Raw genomic sequence first — 20054 nt, 5'->3', positions numbered from 1 at the left:
TATAGTGTACGTTACTATTATATTGTACATTATTATTTTTATTATTTTTCATCACTAGCTAATGCCAACTACCTCCAATACTCTATACTTCTTTCTTACTGCTATTAATTGCTCATAATTTTAAATTACAAGTCAAATCTTACTCCAAATTAATAATATTCATTTTTTCTTACCTGTCCATTTAATTTTGTTTATCACTACTTGTTTTTTAGTCACTTTTCATTGTGTATGCAATTAGTGTATATTCCAATTACTTTTTTGCAAGTACCAAAACTATCTTTTGCTAGCTAGTACCAACTACCTCATTTTTTTTACTTTTATTGTGCAATAAACTGCTCAATTTATCTAATATTACAAATCAGATCTTACTCCTAAACCAATATTATTTCATAGTGACCATCTGTCCATTTAACTTTGTTTACCATTACTTAATTTTAGTCCCTTATATATTTTCTCCTTTATTTTAGCTTTATATAACTACCCTAGTTTATACATTCACAATTGTTAAAATAATCAAGGTGCTATTCTCAGGTGCTAAAGTAGAACAAGTTCACAATTTTGCCATTATATTCCAAAACTCATTTATTTTATAGTACTACCTACTATCATATTCCCAAGCTCCATTATTTGATCATCACTTTATTTGTACTAGTCCCTTTTATATTGTCTCCTTTATTTTAGCTTAAAAAAAAAAAAAAAAAAAAAACTACCTTAGCTCATTATTTTACATTTGTTAAATAATTCAGGTGCTATTTTTTTTAGCTTAAGACTATTTACTCTGTTTTATACTTAATTCTACCTATAGATTCACTACAAATCTTATGATTACAAGCATTGATCCTGATACCAACCTCTTATTTAATGACTTAAATGAATCAAACAGTTACTGTAATTACTACACTGCAGAACAATCAAAGGCACTTCTCAGTGCCAACAACAACATAACTATCTTTAACTACAATATCAGATCTTTAAGCAAGCATTACGATGACCTCATAGCATTACTAAATTCCTTACATGCCAATATGTCCATCATTACACTAACTGAAACCTGGCTAAAGCCTGATAGTACAGATGTCTATGCCATTCCTGGTTACACAGCCATACACAACTGTAGGCCAGACCAACAAGGGGGTGGCACAGCTATATACTACTCAGACCAACTAGAATGTATCACTAATACTTGCACAAGGGATGAACATGGGGAATATATAATAGCCAAATTCAAATCCAAATACCTACAAAAACCTCTCACATTGATAAACATCTACAGAGTTCCACAGTCAAACATTAGCCAATTTAGTCAAAACCTAGGAAGTATGATAACTGATGCACGCATGAACAAAGATCACTTACTACTCTCAGGTGACTTCAATATAAATCTCCTGCAAGACCAGGACCCACACGTTACTGAATTCACAAACACAATGAGTAACTGTATGTTGCTACCAACAGTAACAAAACCTACAAGAGTTACAGAGACTAGTGTTTCCCTACTTGACCACATCTGGACCAACACCATATCCCCTTTAAAATCAGGCATAATTACAGATAATACCACAGACCACTACCCTACTTTCCTCATAACAACTCTTGGTAAATTACCCCAAGACACTACTAAAGTCACCTTCAGACTTCACAATGAGGCAGCCATTAATAACTTCACAACAGCAGTAGCAAACATTGACTGGCACACTGAGCTAGAAATCAATACAGATATTGATGAATGTATTAATAATTTTCTAAAAAAGACCCAATACCTCTATAACAAGCACTGCCCTAAAAAAACTAAGCAGATGACAGCTAAGAGACTGAACAGTCCCTGGCTAACACCCAGCATTCTCAAATCCATAAATACAAAACACCAATATGAAAAACAGTACAGAATGGGTCACATAACCAGAGACCAAACAAAACGTTACTCGTCAATCCTAACCAGCCTGATAAGAAGGGCAAAAAAATTGTATTATGAGAACAGATTATCCAACTTACGAGGTGATATAAAAAAGACCTGGAAAACCCTATCAGAAATTCTGGGAACAAAAAAGATATCACGAAATAGCGAAATAAAATTAGCAAAATCAGATGAACCCCAACTCCCACCAACAGAAACAGCACACAGACTCAATGATTTCTTCTCCACTATAGGACAAAACCTTGCCAATAAAATCCCAAGCTCAGATACCCCACCAAATGACTACCTCACCGGCAACTACCCGAACACACTGTTCCTAGCTCCGACTAACCCATACGAAGTCTCCCTTATTATCAATGCACTAAAAAACAAGGCAGGAGATTTAAATACCTTACCACCCTTTATATACAAAAAAGTGTCACAAGTGCTATCACCAATCATTGCAACACTCTTTAACAAATCCATTGAATCCTCCACCTTCCCTACAGTACTCAAAATAGCAAGGGTCACCCCGATCCACAAAGGAGGAGACCAAACAGAGTTGAATAACTATAGGCCAATATCCAACTTACACCCTCTCTCAAAAATCTTCGAAAAATTAATTCATAAACGAATCTACTCCTACCTTATCTCCCAAAACATACTCAACCCCTGCCAATTTGGATTCAGGCCTAATAAAAATACTAATGATGCTATTATACACATGCTAGAACATATATACACTGCAATAGAGAAAAAAGAAGTCCCACTGGGGATCTTCATTGACTTACGTAAAGCTTTTGATACAGTTGACCATGACTTGCTCCACGTAAAATTGTCACACTATGGTATAAGAGGGCACTCCCTCAACTACCTCAAGTCATACCTCAGCAACAGAAGCCAATATGTGTACGCAAATGGGGCAAACTCTTCTGCACAACCAATTACAGTTGGTGTCCCACAGGGAAGTGTCCTTGGCCCTCTTCTCTTTCTCCTATACATAAATGACCTACCAAATGCTTCGCAATTACTCAAACCCACACTATTTGCTGATGACACAACATACGTCTTCTCCCACCCGAGCCCAGTCACGCTAGCCAATACTGTAAATACCGAATTACAGAAAATATCTACCTGGATGAGTACTAACAAACTTACACTAAACATTGACAAAACCTACTTCATTCAGTTTGGTAACAGAGCTACAGATGTCCCTCTTAACATAATGATAAACGGATCACCTATCACAAAGCTAACAGAGGGAAAATTCTTAGGAATCCACCTTGATAATAGACTCAAATTTCATACACATATACAACAAATTTCTAAGAAAATTTCCAAGACTGTAGGCATACTATCGAAGATACGGTACTATGCTCCACAGTCAGCCCTCCTGGCCCTATATCACTCTCTTATTTACCCCTATCTCACCTATGGAATTTGTGCATGGGGCTCAACAACAAGTAACCATCTCAGACCACTAATTACCCAACAAAAGGCTGCAGTTAGAATGATAACAAATTCTCACTACAGGCAGCACACTCCACCAATATTCAATACACTCAACCTACTCACCATACAAAACATCCATACTTATTACTGCACCTATTACATACATAGAACACTCAACTCTGATATTAACCCTCCCCTCAAACATCTCCTTGCCAACCTCAACAGAACACATGACCATAACACAAGGCACAGATCACTCTTTGATATTCCTCGTGTCCATCTCAAGCTATGCAAAAACTCAATGCACATAAAAGGCCCTAAAATCTGGAATTCATTACCTGTAAATATAAAAGAAACACTACCTGTTTATAAATTCAAGTCTCTTCTCAAAGATCACTTACTCACCCAAAACCAAATAAATACTGAATAACTGAACCTTATAAATTGTATATCTTAAATGTTTCTCACAATTATATCACATAAATGTTAAACCTAAAACCCAATCTAACTTTATTATTTTTTAAATACACTACCTAACAGAATACTCCATTCTACTGAATTTACAACAATGCATGCAACCATATGACCTGTCTTTGTAATACTCACTTGTGCTTTATAGTAATCTGTATACATTAATGTTTTTCACTGATTTCATCATTGCTTAGTTAATCTTAAGTTAATTTTAAGCCAGCCCGTAATGCTATGCATAGTATAAGTGGCTTTGGCATGCTGCTCTTATCTGTATTTTTTTGTACCTCTGTATGTGTGCTCAAATTATAAATAAATAAATAAATAAATAAATAAATGAACATTTAACATCACTTTTACCTTTATTGAAGATTCTTGTTGGCGTATAGAAGACGGTGAGGAGGGGAGAGGGAGGAGGAGAGGTTATTGTTTGGAAGAAAAATCCCCGTCCATAAGGAATTCAGGTAACAAGGCTCTATCTGGGGTTACTTCCCTTCTTTGCCTTTTATTGGCTCTAGGACCAGCTTGAGAGTCACTGGACCCCTGGTGCACAAAAAATCTGTCCAGAGAGGTCTGTTTCTGGCATCTTTTTAAGATTTGCCTAAAATGGGACAAGTCATTGTCATTGAACATGTTGCAGATACAGCTTACAACAGCTTTGTTAGGGTGATATTTCTCCACAAAACTTTGCAACTCATTCCACTTTGCACTCATTTCCTTAATCATTGAAGAAGGCACATTCTTCCAAAAGAGGCCTGTTTTGTCACAATTGATGACTTGTTGGGGGAGGAATCCTTCAGCCTCTACATACTCCTTGAATTCATCAAAGAATTCCTCAGCCCCACATTTGTCTGAACTTGCAGCCTTGCCATGCCTTACCACACTGTGTATGCTAGTTCACTTCTTGAATTTGTCGAAGCAGCCTCTGCTGGCCTTAAATTCACTAACAGCAGCACTCATTCCAGACATTTTCTATGCAAGATCCACATGCAACTGCCTTGCCTTTTCACAAATTATCACCTCCAAAACACTAGTGTATTTCCCACTGTTTTTCCTTGATCCACACCAACAACAACTTCTCAACATCTTCGATTGTTTGCTATCTCTGTTTCATTAGCACATTTACCCCTTTCACAACATCAGCTTCCTTGATTTCTTTTTTCTTTGCCAGGATGGAACTGATTGTTGATGCGGACTTCCCGTACATCCTGATGAGATTGACCATGTGTACGCCACCTTTGTACTTTGCTACGAGCTCTTTCTTGAATTCTATCATGTTTCTCACCTTCTTTATCAAAGGGCTGGCACTCGGATCTTTCTTTGGCCCCATGGTGGCTTATTTAGCAGTTGCACTCAATAAACAAGCACAAAAAACAATGGATTATTATGCATGGGATGCTTTGTGTGGGTGCTCGATTCCCGGAAATGTGTGGCCAACGCAAGTGGGCAGGTGGACGAGTTTGGTACGGACCATTTTCAACTGTATGAAAGGCGGGTGGATATACGAGAACTGGGACAAAATTTCTACGAAAAAAGTCATTGAAAACTGAATTGTACAAAAACTAGGGCATACGAAAACCGAGGTTTAACTGTACTGCAGTTTTTCAATGGTGTAGTAACCAAAATGTGCCAAATAAATCTGTGTAATATAACGGTCTGCTGTACAGTGGAACCTCAAAAATCAAATGTATCACATATTGAACGTTTCGAAAATAGGACCATTTTTTTGGACAAACTGTGTCCTTATTATCGAACGTGCCCCTATTTTCGGACCACTGGGTACGGGACCTGTCTGCCGCTCGCTCTGTCCGCGTCCCTGCGCAGGTGCCGTGAGCAGTGTAGCTTTGTTTATGCTTGAGTGAACACTAACCTGCGCTCTCATTCACACTTTTTACGATTATTTCATTGTGTTTAGTGCTTGTGGGACTGTGAAATAAGCTGCCATGGGCCCAAAGAAACTTGCTAGTGGTACCCCTGTGGTAAAGAGTGAGAAACACCATAGATGTGAAGAAGGAAATAATACAGAAGTATGAGAGTGATGTGAGACTTGTTGAGCTTGCCAGGATGTATGGGAAAAACAAGTTGACCATCGGTTCTATCCTGTCAAAGAAAGAACAAATCAAGGAAGCTGATGTTGTGAAAGGTGTTAATATAGGGAGTGGATGAGGTGCCTTCTTCAAAGATTAAGGAGATTTGTGCCAAGTGGAATGATGTCCAAATGTTTGTGCAGAAGTACCACCCTGAGCAAGCTGAAACAAGCCATCTTTGCAACAAGTTCAGTGACAGAACCATGTCCCATTTTAGGGAAATCTTAAAGAGGCGCCAGAAACAGAGGACTGTGGACAGTTATTTTGTGAGACAGGGGTCCAGTGACTCTCAAGCTGGTCCTAGTGGCATTAAAAGACAGAGAAGGGAAGTAACCCCAGAGAGGGCTTTACCTGAAGTCCTCATGGAGGGGGATTCTCCTTCCAAACACTAACCCCAACTCCCTCTCTCCTCCTCCCTATCTTCCAGATGCCATCACCAATCTTCAATAAAGGTAAGTAAAAATGTTATTTTATATGTATTACTATACATAATTAAAAACTATAGTATTTGTTGTATGTAAAACTGTAATTAATCTCTATAAAATGTATTTTTTGTTTGAATATTTTTGGGTTTCTGGAACGGATTAATTGTATTTCCATTATTTCTTATGGGAAATATTGCTTCGAATTTCAGACTTTTCAAATTTAGAACTAACTCCTGGAACGGATTAAGTTTGATTTTTGAGGTTCCACTGTATCTTAAAAGTAATTGAGGGCCTAGTCTCAAATCTTCACACTGCCATAACATATTAGTGTGAGACATATGGGAGGAAGTGCAAAATAAACCCAGTAAGGAGCAGGGGTGCAGTGGGCACAATAAGGGATCACTATCAACATTCGTGGCCCCCAGACTATTCAACATCTTACCAGAAGATATAGAAACACAGCTGGAACAAGTGTAGAAGTCTTCAAGAGAAAACTGGACAAGTATCTTCACCAGGTTCCAGATCAACCAGGCTGTGATGGGTTTGTGGGGCAGCGGGCCTCCAACATCAACGGTCTGGTTGACCAGCCAAGCACCAGATAAGCCTGGCCCACAGCCGAGCTCCGAGAGTAGTAAGACACTCGAAACTCATGAAAGGTACTTTTAAATTTATTAAATCTTTTCTACAATAAAGAAGAGAGAATGAGAGACTTACGTTGTCAGTCTCTCTCAGTGAGCTTTCTCACAAATTAATCTTTAGTTTAAAATTTCCAAATACATGTAATATGTTAGTTCAGTAATCAGGAATGAAATACCAGTATTAACCCTTTCACTGTGTCCATGTAGATCTGTGTCATTGATGCCAGCATCATGTAGATATGTGTCATTGATGCCAGCGTCATGTAGATCTGTGTCATTGATGCCAGCGTCATGTAGAACTATGTCATTGATGCCAGTGTCACAGAGATCCACACATTAAGAACAGTGTCTTCAAATATGTTGTTAGTGGTAAATTTTAGCCTAGACATACAGAATTAGTCTGTACAGTGAGCATACACAGTATAAAAAATCCTGTCCTATGCAGTGCATCATGGATACATAGCAAATTTGTAGTGCATTTCTAAGATTGTTTCTTGGTGTCATTTGATAGAAAATAAGATTTACTAATGAAAAGGAGATGATTTTGGTTGGTTTCAGACTGGAAGTTGTTTGAAGTAGAGTTCAAATTGGCAGAAATATTTGACTTTTAGCAACTTTCCTAAGGAAGGGTAGGATCCTCCTTAGCCCTCCACTGTGTTTTGTAGGTTTTCATTAAGTCTGCTTCAATTATTGGGATAGTTGTATTTTATTAATCAGAGAAATAGGGTGTAGGAGAAGCCTTGGGACATAATGAAATGAGGCGAGGTTGTTTTAGTGGCTGAAATGACTACAGTATTTTAAAGCATCATTACTGATCTGTTTGTCTCTATTATTATTGTCCATCCACCATCATCACTTGTCTGTACTCATCTATTATCACTATACTGTCCACCATTATTATTGTTATTACCCTCTCCTCACCTTGTATTAAAATTCAGCTGCTTAGCATAATCACTGCATAACCATCGCTATTTTTATATTTGTTCCAGAAGCAGTCTTTTTCAACCTGGAGAGAGTCTATGACACAAGATGAAGTCTTGATGTTCGTTACTGTCTCCTGACTTTGGGACTGCAGATCTGTCACTTCTGGTTTCTCCAATAATTTCTGTCTAACAGATCCAGCTGCTTGAAAGATTTTTCCAGCCATTATTTTGTACTGTTTTTAATTTAGAATTTTTTGAATTTGTAAAATTAGTCAAATTACCTTCTGATAACTGAATGGCTGGTTTACTGTGTTCAGTCAATAGAATAGAACATAAATTGGCTAGGGACTGCTTAAATTAAGTATTGGAATAGGTTAAAATAAGATGTAAAGTGGGCAAAATTGCTGATGCATGTAATTGGGCCTGAATAATTCTCTTAGTTATCCATCAACTGTTGCATTTCTGCTGTCATTATCTTTGGAAAATGATTCTTTACTATTTAAAAAATTGTCTGCACTGTCAGCACTTTTAATTTTGGGAGTCACATCAATGAAAGTGCCTAAATGACTTTCCTAACAAAATATAAGATGAAATACATTAGAGTCCCTTCAAGGAAACAAACATTCAGGTGTTCTGAATGTCTAAAAGATTTTTCACGTAAATCACATCTAATAGAGCACGTGAGAGTTCATACAAAAGAAAAACCTTATCAGTGTTCTGAATGTCTAAAAGATTTTTCACGTAAATCATATCTAACAAGACACATGAGAGTTCATGCACAAGAAAAACCATATCAGTGCTCTCAATGCCTAAAAGACTTTACACAGAGATCAACTCTGACAACACACATGAAAGTTCATACACAAGGAAAACTATATCAGTGTTCTGAATGTCTAAAAGATTTTGCACATAAATCATATCTAACAACACACATGAGAGTTCATACACAAGAAAAACCATATCATTGTTCTGAATGCTCAAAAGACTTTTCACGGAGATCATATCTAACAACACACATGAGAGTTCATACACAAGAAAAGCCATATCAGTGTTCTGAATGTCTGAAAGATTTTTCAGATAAATCATATCTAACAACACACATGAGAGTTCATACACAAGAAAAGCCATATCAGTGTTCTGAATGTTTAAAAGACTTTTCACTGAGATCAAATCTAACAACACACATGAGAGTTCATACACAAGAAAAACCATATCAGTGTTCTGAGTGTCTAAAAGGTTTTTCACAAAGATCTCATCTAATACGGCACATGAGAGTTCATACACAAGAAAAACCATATCAGTGTTCTGAATGTCTGAAAGTTTTTTCACAAAGATCTCATCTAATAGTACATATGGAAGTTCATACACAAGAAAAACCATATCAGTGTTCTGAATGTCTAAAAGACTTTTCACTGAGATCGAATCTAACACAACACATGAGGGTTCATTCACAAAAAAAACCATATCAGTGTTCAGAATGTCTAAAAGATTTTTCACGAAGATCTCAATTAATACGACACACGAGAGTTCATACACGTGAAAAACCATATCAATGTTCTGAATGTCTAAAAGACTTTTCACATACATCAACCCTAATGCGACACATGAGAGTTCATTCTCGGGAAAACCATATCAGTGTTCAGAATGTCTAAAAGACTTGAAACAGAGTTCTCATCTAATGCAACAAATGGGGGTTCATTCATTACATAATTCCTTTTAAAGAATGGTTGCTTTGATGCTGGTAATTTACTCTTAATTCAAGGAGTTAAGAGTTACCCATCACCTTCCGTGGATCAGGTTATTTTTATAATCATGAGGAGCACTAAACCCATAGGATTATACAGCACACATGGGGGGGGTGGAAGGTATTCAGGTATTCATTATACAATTATTACTATAATGCAGTAGTCTGCATAACAGTAAATCTTGTATTTTTTGTGTGAGTAAAATTTCAAAATGAAAAGCAAGCATAATATAGGAGAGGTCTAAGGACCTGTCTATAAGAGGGGCCTGGAGACATGACTAATGAACAGAGAAAATGTTGTTTTAGTGCTAGAAATTTTTGTATTGTTAATTCTGGACCCTATTTTGAAATTGGACTTACTTGAATTTTGTATGAAATTGGCCAAATTACCAATTTCTGATCACTTTATTGGTAGTTGAAATGGGTAAATGAGCAGTTTCTTGTACTCAATCAATAGAAGAAATAGAGTTCTAACAAAATAGCTATGAGTTTGGTCGACTGGAACAATGGAATTTGCTGAAAATAGGGCTCAATGTGGGTGGAATTACTGATGCGTAAATATTGCTGAGGCCACTAACTTCGCGAGACATAATTCCATAAGTTTTCCATCAGATATCATTCTTACCATCAGGAAAAGATTCTCTCTCATTTCATAATAAAAAATAATTTTTTTTAAATTCTTTGACACTGAGAGCAAGTTTGTGAGCAGGGGTCTCCACAGTGAAAGGGTTAATTAGCATCTTTCCATCGCACATTGCCCAGGTTTCAATGAGATAGCCCAACAAACAACTGAGAAAAAATATATTTACCAAAAATCATATATGGCAAGCCCAAGCCAGGTACTGGCACTGTGAGAAGCTGTTTGGGCACTACCTGCTGATAAGTAAATTTATTTAGGTGTACACAAATACAGTTACATAGATTATCATAAATAGCATATGTATAGAGAACCTAGGATAATCCAAGAAAGTCAAATAAAACATTGCTAATCTGAATTTATCACAAACGTAGTTACTGTAATTTATCCTATCTTCTTTCTTAAAAAGAAATGAAGTTAGTATGGTTTTGACATTTAGCAAGATATCTTCCTTTTACCCTCGTACAAATCAATAACAAACTGTGATATTTCAAAAATAACTTTCCTAGTTTATAAAACAATCATTCTTATATGATATCTGTGAAATTTATTGCATTACTATCATTATTAATGCCGCTATATTAACCCTTAACCCTTTAAGGGTTTTCGTCGTACTAGTACGTTTTACGCGTAGAGGTTTTTGACGTACTAGTACTCATAAATTCTAGCGGCCTCAAATCTAGTGGGAGAAAGCTGGTAGGCCTTCATATGAAAGAATGGGTCTTTGTGGTCAGTGTGCACAGTCTAAAAAAAATCCTGCAGCACACAGTGCATAATGAGAAAAAAAAAACTTTGACCATTTTTTTTTAATAAATCAGCGACTTTGCAGTGTATTTTCATATGGGATTTATTGTTGTATTCTAGTTTTCTTGGTCTCATTTTATAGAATGGAAGACATATTACAGAAATTGAGATGATTTTGACTGGTTTTACAAAGAAAGGTGCCTTGAAATTGAGCTCAAAGTAGCAGAAATGTTCGATTTTTACCAAACTTCAAAAGTAAACAAATCGTGCCAAGCGTGCAATACACGTCAACTGGTGAGTCTAATATTCTTTCACAAGTGCACCAATAATATTTATACCATTTTTTACACTAATGCCGTAGTCTGCATAACAGTAAATCTTATATTTTTTTCTGAAAATAAAAATTCGAAGTGGAAAGCAAAAGAATATAAGAGGGGACTTGAGACATGACTAATGACTAGAGGAAATGTCATTTTAGTGCCAGGAATGTCTTTCTTGTTTATTCTGGACCCTATTCCGAAATTGGCATCTTTTGAAATTTGTGTGAAATTGGCAAAATTGCTAAATTCTGACCACTGTACTGGATAGTTGAATTTCATAAATGAGTGGTTTCTTGCATCCATTCGATAGAAAAAATGGAGTTCTAGCGAAATATTCATGTTTTTTGTCGACTAGTACAGTGAAATTGGCCGAAAATGGGGCTCAAAGTGGGCAAAATCGCCGATGCGTAAACATCGCCGAGACCGCTAACTTTGCGAGAGCATAATTCCGTAAGTTTTCTATCAAATTTCAAACTTTTGGTGTCTTTATGATCAGGAAAAGATTCTCTATCTTTTCATAAGAGAAAATAATTTTTTTTTTTTTTAAATTTGGCCGACCCTGAGAACGAGTTTCGGAGAGGGCCTGTCGACCCTCAAAGGGTTAAACGGTCCAAATGTATATATACGTTCATGTGCGTAGCGCCCCAGACGTATATATGCGTTTTCCTTGTCATTCATTCAACAGTGCCACGATAAGCCTGAGTAGCCTAGACATTAGAGAATGGGTGTGTGCACTCACTGTGCACCATATGAAAAAAATTGGGGATGTCTGGGTACCATATGCTCTTTTTTCTTATTAAAAAAAAAAATTATTTTTTTTTCCTCAAAAAATTTGGGGCGCTACGCGAGAGAATGTATACATACGTTTGGACCGTTTAAGGGTTAAGATATAAATGGATAACTTATTTCCAAGGTAATTGACAAAAATGAGCGCGCGCTGAAAAAAATTAGAGAAATAGCTTTTTTTTTTTTTTTCAGTTTTATGGTGCATTACAAGTGTATGTTACAGTTAGCCCTGTACTACACTACATTTTCTCTAAGCCCCCAAGACCGGGATAGGAGGATGGTACCTTTATCCCATATCCTCTAACGGTAACTCCTCTTCAAGGGGGGCTCCTTGGCGTGGTGAAGAGGCTCTTGGTCTGAGGAATTAGACCTATCGGTCTTCTTCCTCAGACCGAACCTAATTACCCCCCAATCTCCCCTCCCCTATCCCATCCTCCCCATCCTCCCCTTTTTCCTTTCCTCCTCCTCCTCCCCACTCCTCCCTTTTGCCCTTCCTCTTTTTGTCCTTTGGGATTTCTCCCACAGGCGCGCTAGTTCCTGGGTAGGAGAAAGGATACCGGGGTCCATCCCATTCCGTTGAGGTTCTTAGCGGTGGCGTAGTTTGCCGTGGAATCTGGATCGCCTGGGGATGTCCCGATCCCTCTCCGGTATCCCGGAGTAGCTTTGGGTGTCTTTCGGGCGACGAGTGTATCTCTGGAAGCCACCTTTCGGATTCCGGGGGTGGTGGCCGAAGGAGGTATGCTTTGTGGCGGATATCCGGCCGCCCTCTCTTTTGTCCACCGAGGTAGCTCGGCAGATGTGAGGTTGCTATCCCGGATTGTTAGTTTACTAGCATGATGGGTAGGGTATGGCACGGGTTCCATGCTGCATCTGCGCTACTTGCGGTGCTGAGGTCCTCTTGGGCGCGGAGGGAGATTTCTGGCCCTTTCATTCCTCCTAGGAACTATCCCTCCCCGGTCCCCCCTTTTTTTTTCTTTTTTTTATTTTTATTTTCTTTTCTTCTTTCTTTTTTTTTCTTAAAAACAAAAAGAAAGAAGTAACCTAACCATGGCAGCCCTAGTCCATGAACCTGGTACCCCCGGGCCCCTTCTTGATACCGCACCCCGTTCTGACCCCGCCTCGTCTTTGGACCACTCTTCAGACATTCCTCATGCCTCTGTACCTATTGCCGGTGCTGTTTCCTCACCCGCTTCAGGTACTGAGGCCTCGACTGACTCCTTCGATTTATCAGACCTTCGCTCTCCTCTGACTATGCTTCCGGCCTCTCCCTCTACGGTGCGGCAATTTTCAAATCGCCGACCCGTTCCACGTCGGACCAACTCTGGTCCCACGCCTAAACGTCAACGACAATTACCTGCTGATGATACTTCTCCACCTTCACCTTCTCGTTCTTCTCAGAAACGATCGACACGTCCTTCACTACCTTTCCACGCTCAGTTTCAGACTGAACAGTGGACTAAATTCTTCACTTTACGACCAACTTCCTCTACTGCCTATCTTTCTGACCATAGTATTGGCAAGGCACTTCTACGCCATGTTGGTAAAGATATTTCTTTTCATGCTCTTAAGAGCGATACGCGCATCATTACCGTACAGAATGCTACCCAGGCTCGTGAGCTCTCTCGTCTTTCCCATATAGATACTGTTCCTGTCACCCTTGAAAAACATCATTCCCTCAATTCTTGTAGTGGTACCGTCATTCTGCCCCATACCATAGTTCAACAAAATTTCCAGACATGTGGCACCGACATTCTAGAACAGCTGGAACTCCAAGATCTCCCAATCCTCAAGGTAGACACTTACGTTCTTCCTGCCCGTGGGCGGAGACGATACCCTAGCAATGTGGCTCGTTTAACTTTTGACAGCCGAGAACTCCCATCCTCAGTTTATATAGCAGGACATCGGTTACAAGTTCGAAAGGTGATCCCTACACCACAACAGTGTAGAAATTGCTGGCGATTTGGCCATCCAGCGAAATATTGCAGATCTATCGCCGAATGCCCAGTCTGTGGTGCCGATAACCATTCTAATACGTCTTGCAATCGATCTCCCTCTTGCCTTAACTGTCATGAGGCTCACCCTTCGTACTCTCGCCGTTGTCAGGTCTATTTAAACGAGCGGGAAATCCGTTACCTCAAAGAGACAGAAGGTCTCCCTTATGCCATGGCAGTTTCTCATCTCCGCCTCCAAGGGAGACTCCCACGTGTTTCTTATTCCCGTGTTTCAAAACGTCCCCCCACTTCTGGTATCCCATCTTCTACACCCACCTCTGTGGTTACCTCTCCCATAATCACTCCTGTATCTAATCCTTTTGCTGTCCTCGGCTCAGACGTCCCTACTTCAACGCCTCAGTCTAATCTCGCTTCTTCGAGTTCTCTCTTACAAGCCTCAGTGTCGACGAGACCTCGTACGACACCTCTTCCCAATCGTCCCTCTACTTCTCAAAAGTCAAAAAAAGGTCCGGTAACACCTCCTACCCATCTTCCACCTCCTCATTTTACCCTCCCTGTCTCTGTCCCTAGTTCTTCCCCTCTCACTGGCTCAGTTACAAGTGCAGAGGTTCACCCTCCTCCTCGTAATGTACCTTCCTCCCCTGTTCCCTCCCAAGTTTCTTCCTCTTCTGCCACCTCCCAGGTTCCTGTCTCTTCTATCCCCTGCCACGCTTCTCCAGTTCCCTCCACCCTTTCGCCCCCCCCTACCTTGGTACAGTCCAATACAGTTCCAATCTTTACTCATCCTCCCCCTACCATTCCCAATATTGTCTCCCATACGACATCTCTGAATTCCGAAACACTTGAAGCAATCTCTGAATATATTGCAGAGACCAAACCATCAATGGACACTGATCCACCTTCCACTCTTTCTCTCTCCTCTGCTCCATCTGCGCAACTCCTTTCTTCACAGCGCACCGTTCCTTCGCTGCTTGAACATTTTCCACTGCCTCCGCATGTGGACTTTTCTAACCCTTCTAGTCCGTAGGAACCCTTACCTGCGGATTTCAAGTATCTTTATCATTGCCAATCATGGCCTTTTTACAGTGGAATATACGCGGCCTCAGGGGTAATCGGGGTGAGCTTCAGATGTTACTCTCCCAGTTTGCCCCTGTTGGTGTTTGCTTACAGGAACCAAAATTACACTCTGCTGTTATTTCTCACATCTCAGGCTATAATTTATTGTATTCTTCAGATCCTTTTCCTGATGGGACCTTTAATGAAAGTGCCCTTCTTCTCCGCACTGATATTCCGTACCATCAGCTATTTGTTCATACTTCGCTGCATTACACAGCAGCCCGTATCCACTTACATAGGTGGTATACGCTCTGTTCTTTATATCTCTCTCCTTCTCGGGCATTATCTATTCCGGATTTTGCCTTCCTTGTTTCGTCATTACCGCCACCGATTCTGTTACTTGGTGATTTTAATGCCCACCATTTCCTCTGGGGGGGGTCTCACTGTGATTCCCGTGGAATTCAGTTAGAGGCTTTTCTTGCCACCCACCCCCTCCATGTTTTAAATACAGGTACTCACACCCATTTTGATCCTCGGACTCATACTCTCTCTTGCATCGATCTCTCAGTTTGCTCTTCCTCCGCCGCATTAGACTTCACTTGGTCTGTTCTCCCGGACTTACATGACAGTGATCATTTCCCAATCATTCTTACTTCCCCTTCATATTCGCCACCTCTTCGCACCCCACGCTGGCAATTTAATCGGGCAAATTGGAACCTTTACTCACACCTGACTGTTTTTAAAGAGGTTCCTTCTTCATCCTCCATCGATGAGCTTTTACACCTCTTCTCGTCCTCCGTTTTCACCGCAGCTTCTCATTCTATACCCCAAACTTCGGGCAGGCATTCTCAGAAATGCGTGCCTTGGTGGTCTCCTGCTTGTGCTCGTGCAGTACGTTTGAAACGCGCTGCATGGGGCAGGTACCGGTACAATAGAACCACAGAGCGACTCCTTGATTTTAAACAGAAGCGTGCGATCGCTCGCCGTGTCATCCGTGACGCTAAACGCACTTGCTGGCGAGATTATGTCTCCACCATCACCTCTGCTTCCTCTATGAGTGCAGTCTGGAAAAAAGTACGAAAACTGAGTGGTAAATATTCTCCTGACCCGGCTCCTGTTCTGCGGGTTGCCGGTGTTGATATAGCAAACCCACTAGATGTTGCCAATGAAATTGGCAATCATCTGGTCCGTATTTCTCAGGGACTCCATCTATGCCCCTCATTTCTTTCCTCAAAGTCTGCCAGAGAGTTAGCACCCTTGGACTTTTCTTCTCTCAGAGAAGAACAGTATAATGTGCCTTTTACACTTCAAGAACTGGAGGCAACACTCTCAGCTTGTCGATCATCGGCAGCTGGGCCCGACGACATTCATATTCGTATGCTACAACATTTACATCAGTCAGCCCTTGCAGTCCTATTATGCCTTTACAATCTTATTTGGTCACAAGGAGTTCTTCCACAGCTGTGGAAATCCGCCATTGTTCTCCCTTTCCGCAAACCAGGCACTACGGGACATGAAACCTCCCACTATCGTCCCATTGCTCTTACCAGTGCAGTTTGCAAAGTAATGGAACGTCTAGTAAATAGACGTTTAGTGTGGTATTTAGAGACACACAACAGTCTCTCCACTCGTCAATATGGCTTTCGTAAGGGACGTTCTACCATAGACCCCTTACTGCGCTTGGATACGTATGTTCGTAATGCCTTTGCGAATAACCACTCAGTTATTGCCATATTTTTTGACCTTGAGAAGGCATATGACACAACTTGGAGGTATAATATTTTAGCCCAAGCCCACTCCTTAGGCCTTCGAGGCAATCTACCATCCTTCCTTAAGAACTTTTTAACTGACAGACATTTCCGTGTTCGAGTCAATAATGTGCTCTCCCCGGACTTTATCCAAGCTGAAGGTGTCCCCCAGGGATGTGTTCTGAGCACAACACTTTTTCTCCTTGCTATTAATGATTTGGCCTCTAGTCTTCCATCAAATATTTGGTCATCACTCTATGTTGATGACTTCGCTATTGCCTGTGCAGGCGCTGACTGTCACCTCCTTACAGTTTCTCTCCAGCATGCAGTCGACCGTGTTTCCAATTGGGCCACCACACATGGGTTTAAATTTTCCAGCACTAAAACCCACCAAATCACTTTCACTAGACGCTCTGTCATCTCCGATCATCCTTTGTACCTCTATGGCTCCCGTATCCCTGAACATGATACAGTCAAGTTTCTGGGCCTCCTCTTTGATCGTAGGTTATCCTGGAAACCTCACATTACCTCTCTGAAGGCAACTTGTCACAGCCGGCTGAACCTTCTTAAAACCCTTGCTCATCTTTCGTGGGGAGCTGATCGTCGAACCCTCCTTCACCTACATTCCACCCTTATTTTATCGAAACTTGATTATGGTGACCAGATCTATTCAGCGGCATCTCCTGCTACTCTCTCTAGCCTTAACCCCATTCATCACCAAGGATTACGTTTATGCCTTGGTGCTTTTCGCTCTTCCCCTGTCGAAAGCCTCTATGCAGAAGCGAACGTTCCATCCTTATCCGATCGCCGTGATGCCCATTGCCTGCGCTACTATGTACGCTCTCATGATCTCCGCAATCCTTCCATTTATAGAATGGTCACTGATATTAGTAGACATTCTTTATTTGTTCGCCGCCCCTGCTTACTCCGTCCCTTCTCTCTTCGCCTTCATTCTCTCTTGTCTTCTCTTCAACTACCACCTTTCTATGTACATGTAGCATCTCACTTTTCCCTACCCCCCTGGGAAGTTCCAGCTGTTCGAGTCTGTTCTTTCTCCCTCCCTTGCTCGAAAGCCCAACTGTCTACGGTCGCTTCCCGCTCTCTTTTTCTTGACCACTTTCACTCTCATTCTCATGCCATTGCTGTGTACACAGATGGCTCTAAGTCTTCTGACGGCGTAGGATTCGCAGCAGTGTTTCCGGACAGTGTCGTACAAGGGCATTTACTATCTTCAGCTAGTATTTTTACTGCTGAATTATATGCCATCCTTACAGCACTTATCCGTATTGCATCTATGCCTGTGTCATCATTTGTGGTTGTCTCAGACTCCCTTAGTGCTTTACAGGCTATACAAAAATTTGATACACCTCACCCCTTAGTCCTCCGTATCCAACTTTGGCTACGCCGCATCTTTACTAAGCATAAAGATTTTGTTTTTTGTTGGGTCCCTGGTCATGTTGACGTACAGGGCAATGAACAGGCAGACACTGCTGCGCGGTCAGCAGTACATGACCTACCAGTTTCTTATAGAGGTATTCCATGTACGGACTATTTTGCTGTAATATCTTCCCACCTTCACACCCGTTGGCAACAACGTTGGTCTACTATGCTTGGCAACAAACTTCAGTCTATTAAACCGAGTATAGGTTACTGGCCGTCTTCTTATCACCAGTGTCGAGGTTGGGAGACTACTCTCTCCCGTCTTCGCATTGGCCATACTCGTCTTACTCATGGATATCTCATGGAGAGGCGTCTTGCTCCTCTCTGTGAGAATTGCCAAGCTCCATTATCAGTCAGCCACATTCTGTTGGACTGCCCACTTTATCAACGAGCACGCAGAATTTACCTCTGTCGTCGTCTTCGCCCCGCTGCTCTCTCTTTACCTTCCCTTCTCGCTGATGGACCCACCTTTCATCCGGACTCTCTCATTGACTTTTTGACAACGACTGACTTACTTCACAAATTCTGATACTTTCAGCCCTTTCTACTTGAATCTCTTGCTACCCTCTACCCCCGTACTATCCCCTGCCCCGCTGTTTTCTGTAACCTGCTGATCATCCCCCCTCCCTTCTGCCATCCAATTCCCTTGCTCCCTTCCCTACCCTGCAGCGCTGTATAGCCCTTGTGGCTTAGCGCTTCTTTTTGATTATAATAATAATAATAATCTAACGGTAACTTCATACCTCCATCAGACCGCTCAGTATTATGCCAAATATTATTCTTTCTGGAGTATTTACCATGTTTCTATGTTATTTATATTCTTTATGTCATATTAGATCAATTGTGATAGGTAAATAAGCCATAGTTTTGATATTAGCATAATAATAAAGCATATTCCTCTGCGTCACGAGACTCGGGAATTCCTGCTGATGTAGGCAAATGTTCCCAGACAGTTCCTGATTGGCTTTCTGACTCCATAATAGCTCCACCCACTCTGTTATGATGCCAGATTGTGAATTATTAGAAATAATAAAAGGAATAAATGAAAATATCAGAAAAAAAATTTGTAAATTGACGACATGAGCACATATGCTACGGGTGGCAGTGTCACCATATACAGTGGACCCTCAACCAATAGCTTTCATCCATTCCATAGAGCTAGCCTTTAGTCAGATTAGCCGTTAGTCGAATTAATTTCCCCCATAAGAAATAATGGAAATCCAATTAATCCGTTTCAGACAGCCAAAAGTATTAAAAAAGATATTTTTTTAAAGATTAAATATAAATATACATACAAATACAGTGGACCCTTGTTTTTCGTAATTAATCCGTTCCAGAGAGCATGACTATTATTGAAATTGACGATTTGCAAATCCATTTTCTCCATAAGAAATAATGCAAATCCAATTAATTTGTTCCAGACACCCAGAAGTATCAACAACATTTTTTTTTTTTTACCTTAAAGATAGATTTACATGCACAAAAGAATGAACATTCAACATGACAGTTACCTTTATTGAAGGATGTTGTTGATGAATGGAAGACAGGGAGGAGAGACGGAAGAGGAGGTTATTGTTTGGATGGGGAATCCCCCTCCGTAAGGACTCTAGGTCACTTCAGGGGTCACTTCCCTAGCTTAAATATAGACTTACATGCAGAAAAGAATGCCAGATAAATGTAAAGCACTAATATAATGTATAAATGAACATTTAACATCACACTTACATTTTATTGAAGACT

General features: G+C 40.4%; 1 protein-coding gene across 1 annotated transcript in view; it reads left to right on the top strand.

The window, feature by feature from the left end:
* The window catches only part of LOC138851496 (uncharacterized), an 86239-nt gene extending 70945 nt beyond the window's left edge, over positions 1-15294 (top strand). Inside the window, exons 2-3 of the mRNA XM_070080690.1 lie at positions 7954-9533; positions 13151-15294. Coding sequence (XP_069936791.1) covers positions 8451-9533; positions 13151-15097 — 3030 coding nt within the window. The 5' untranslated portion in view covers positions 7954-8450 and the 3' untranslated portion in view covers positions 15098-15294. The remainder of the gene's footprint in view (positions 1-7953; positions 9534-13150) is intronic.
* The last annotated feature ends 4760 nt before the right edge of the window (positions 15295-20054 follow it).

This window comes from Cherax quadricarinatus, unplaced genomic scaffold, assembly GCF_038502225.1.
Source record: "Cherax quadricarinatus isolate ZL_2023a unplaced genomic scaffold, ASM3850222v1 Contig789, whole genome shotgun sequence".
NCBI classification, from domain to species: domain Eukaryota; kingdom Metazoa; phylum Arthropoda; class Malacostraca; order Decapoda; family Parastacidae; genus Cherax; species Cherax quadricarinatus.
The sequence above is the reverse complement of the archived record's forward strand: the minus strand, read 5'-3'. Positions and strand labels throughout refer to the sequence as shown.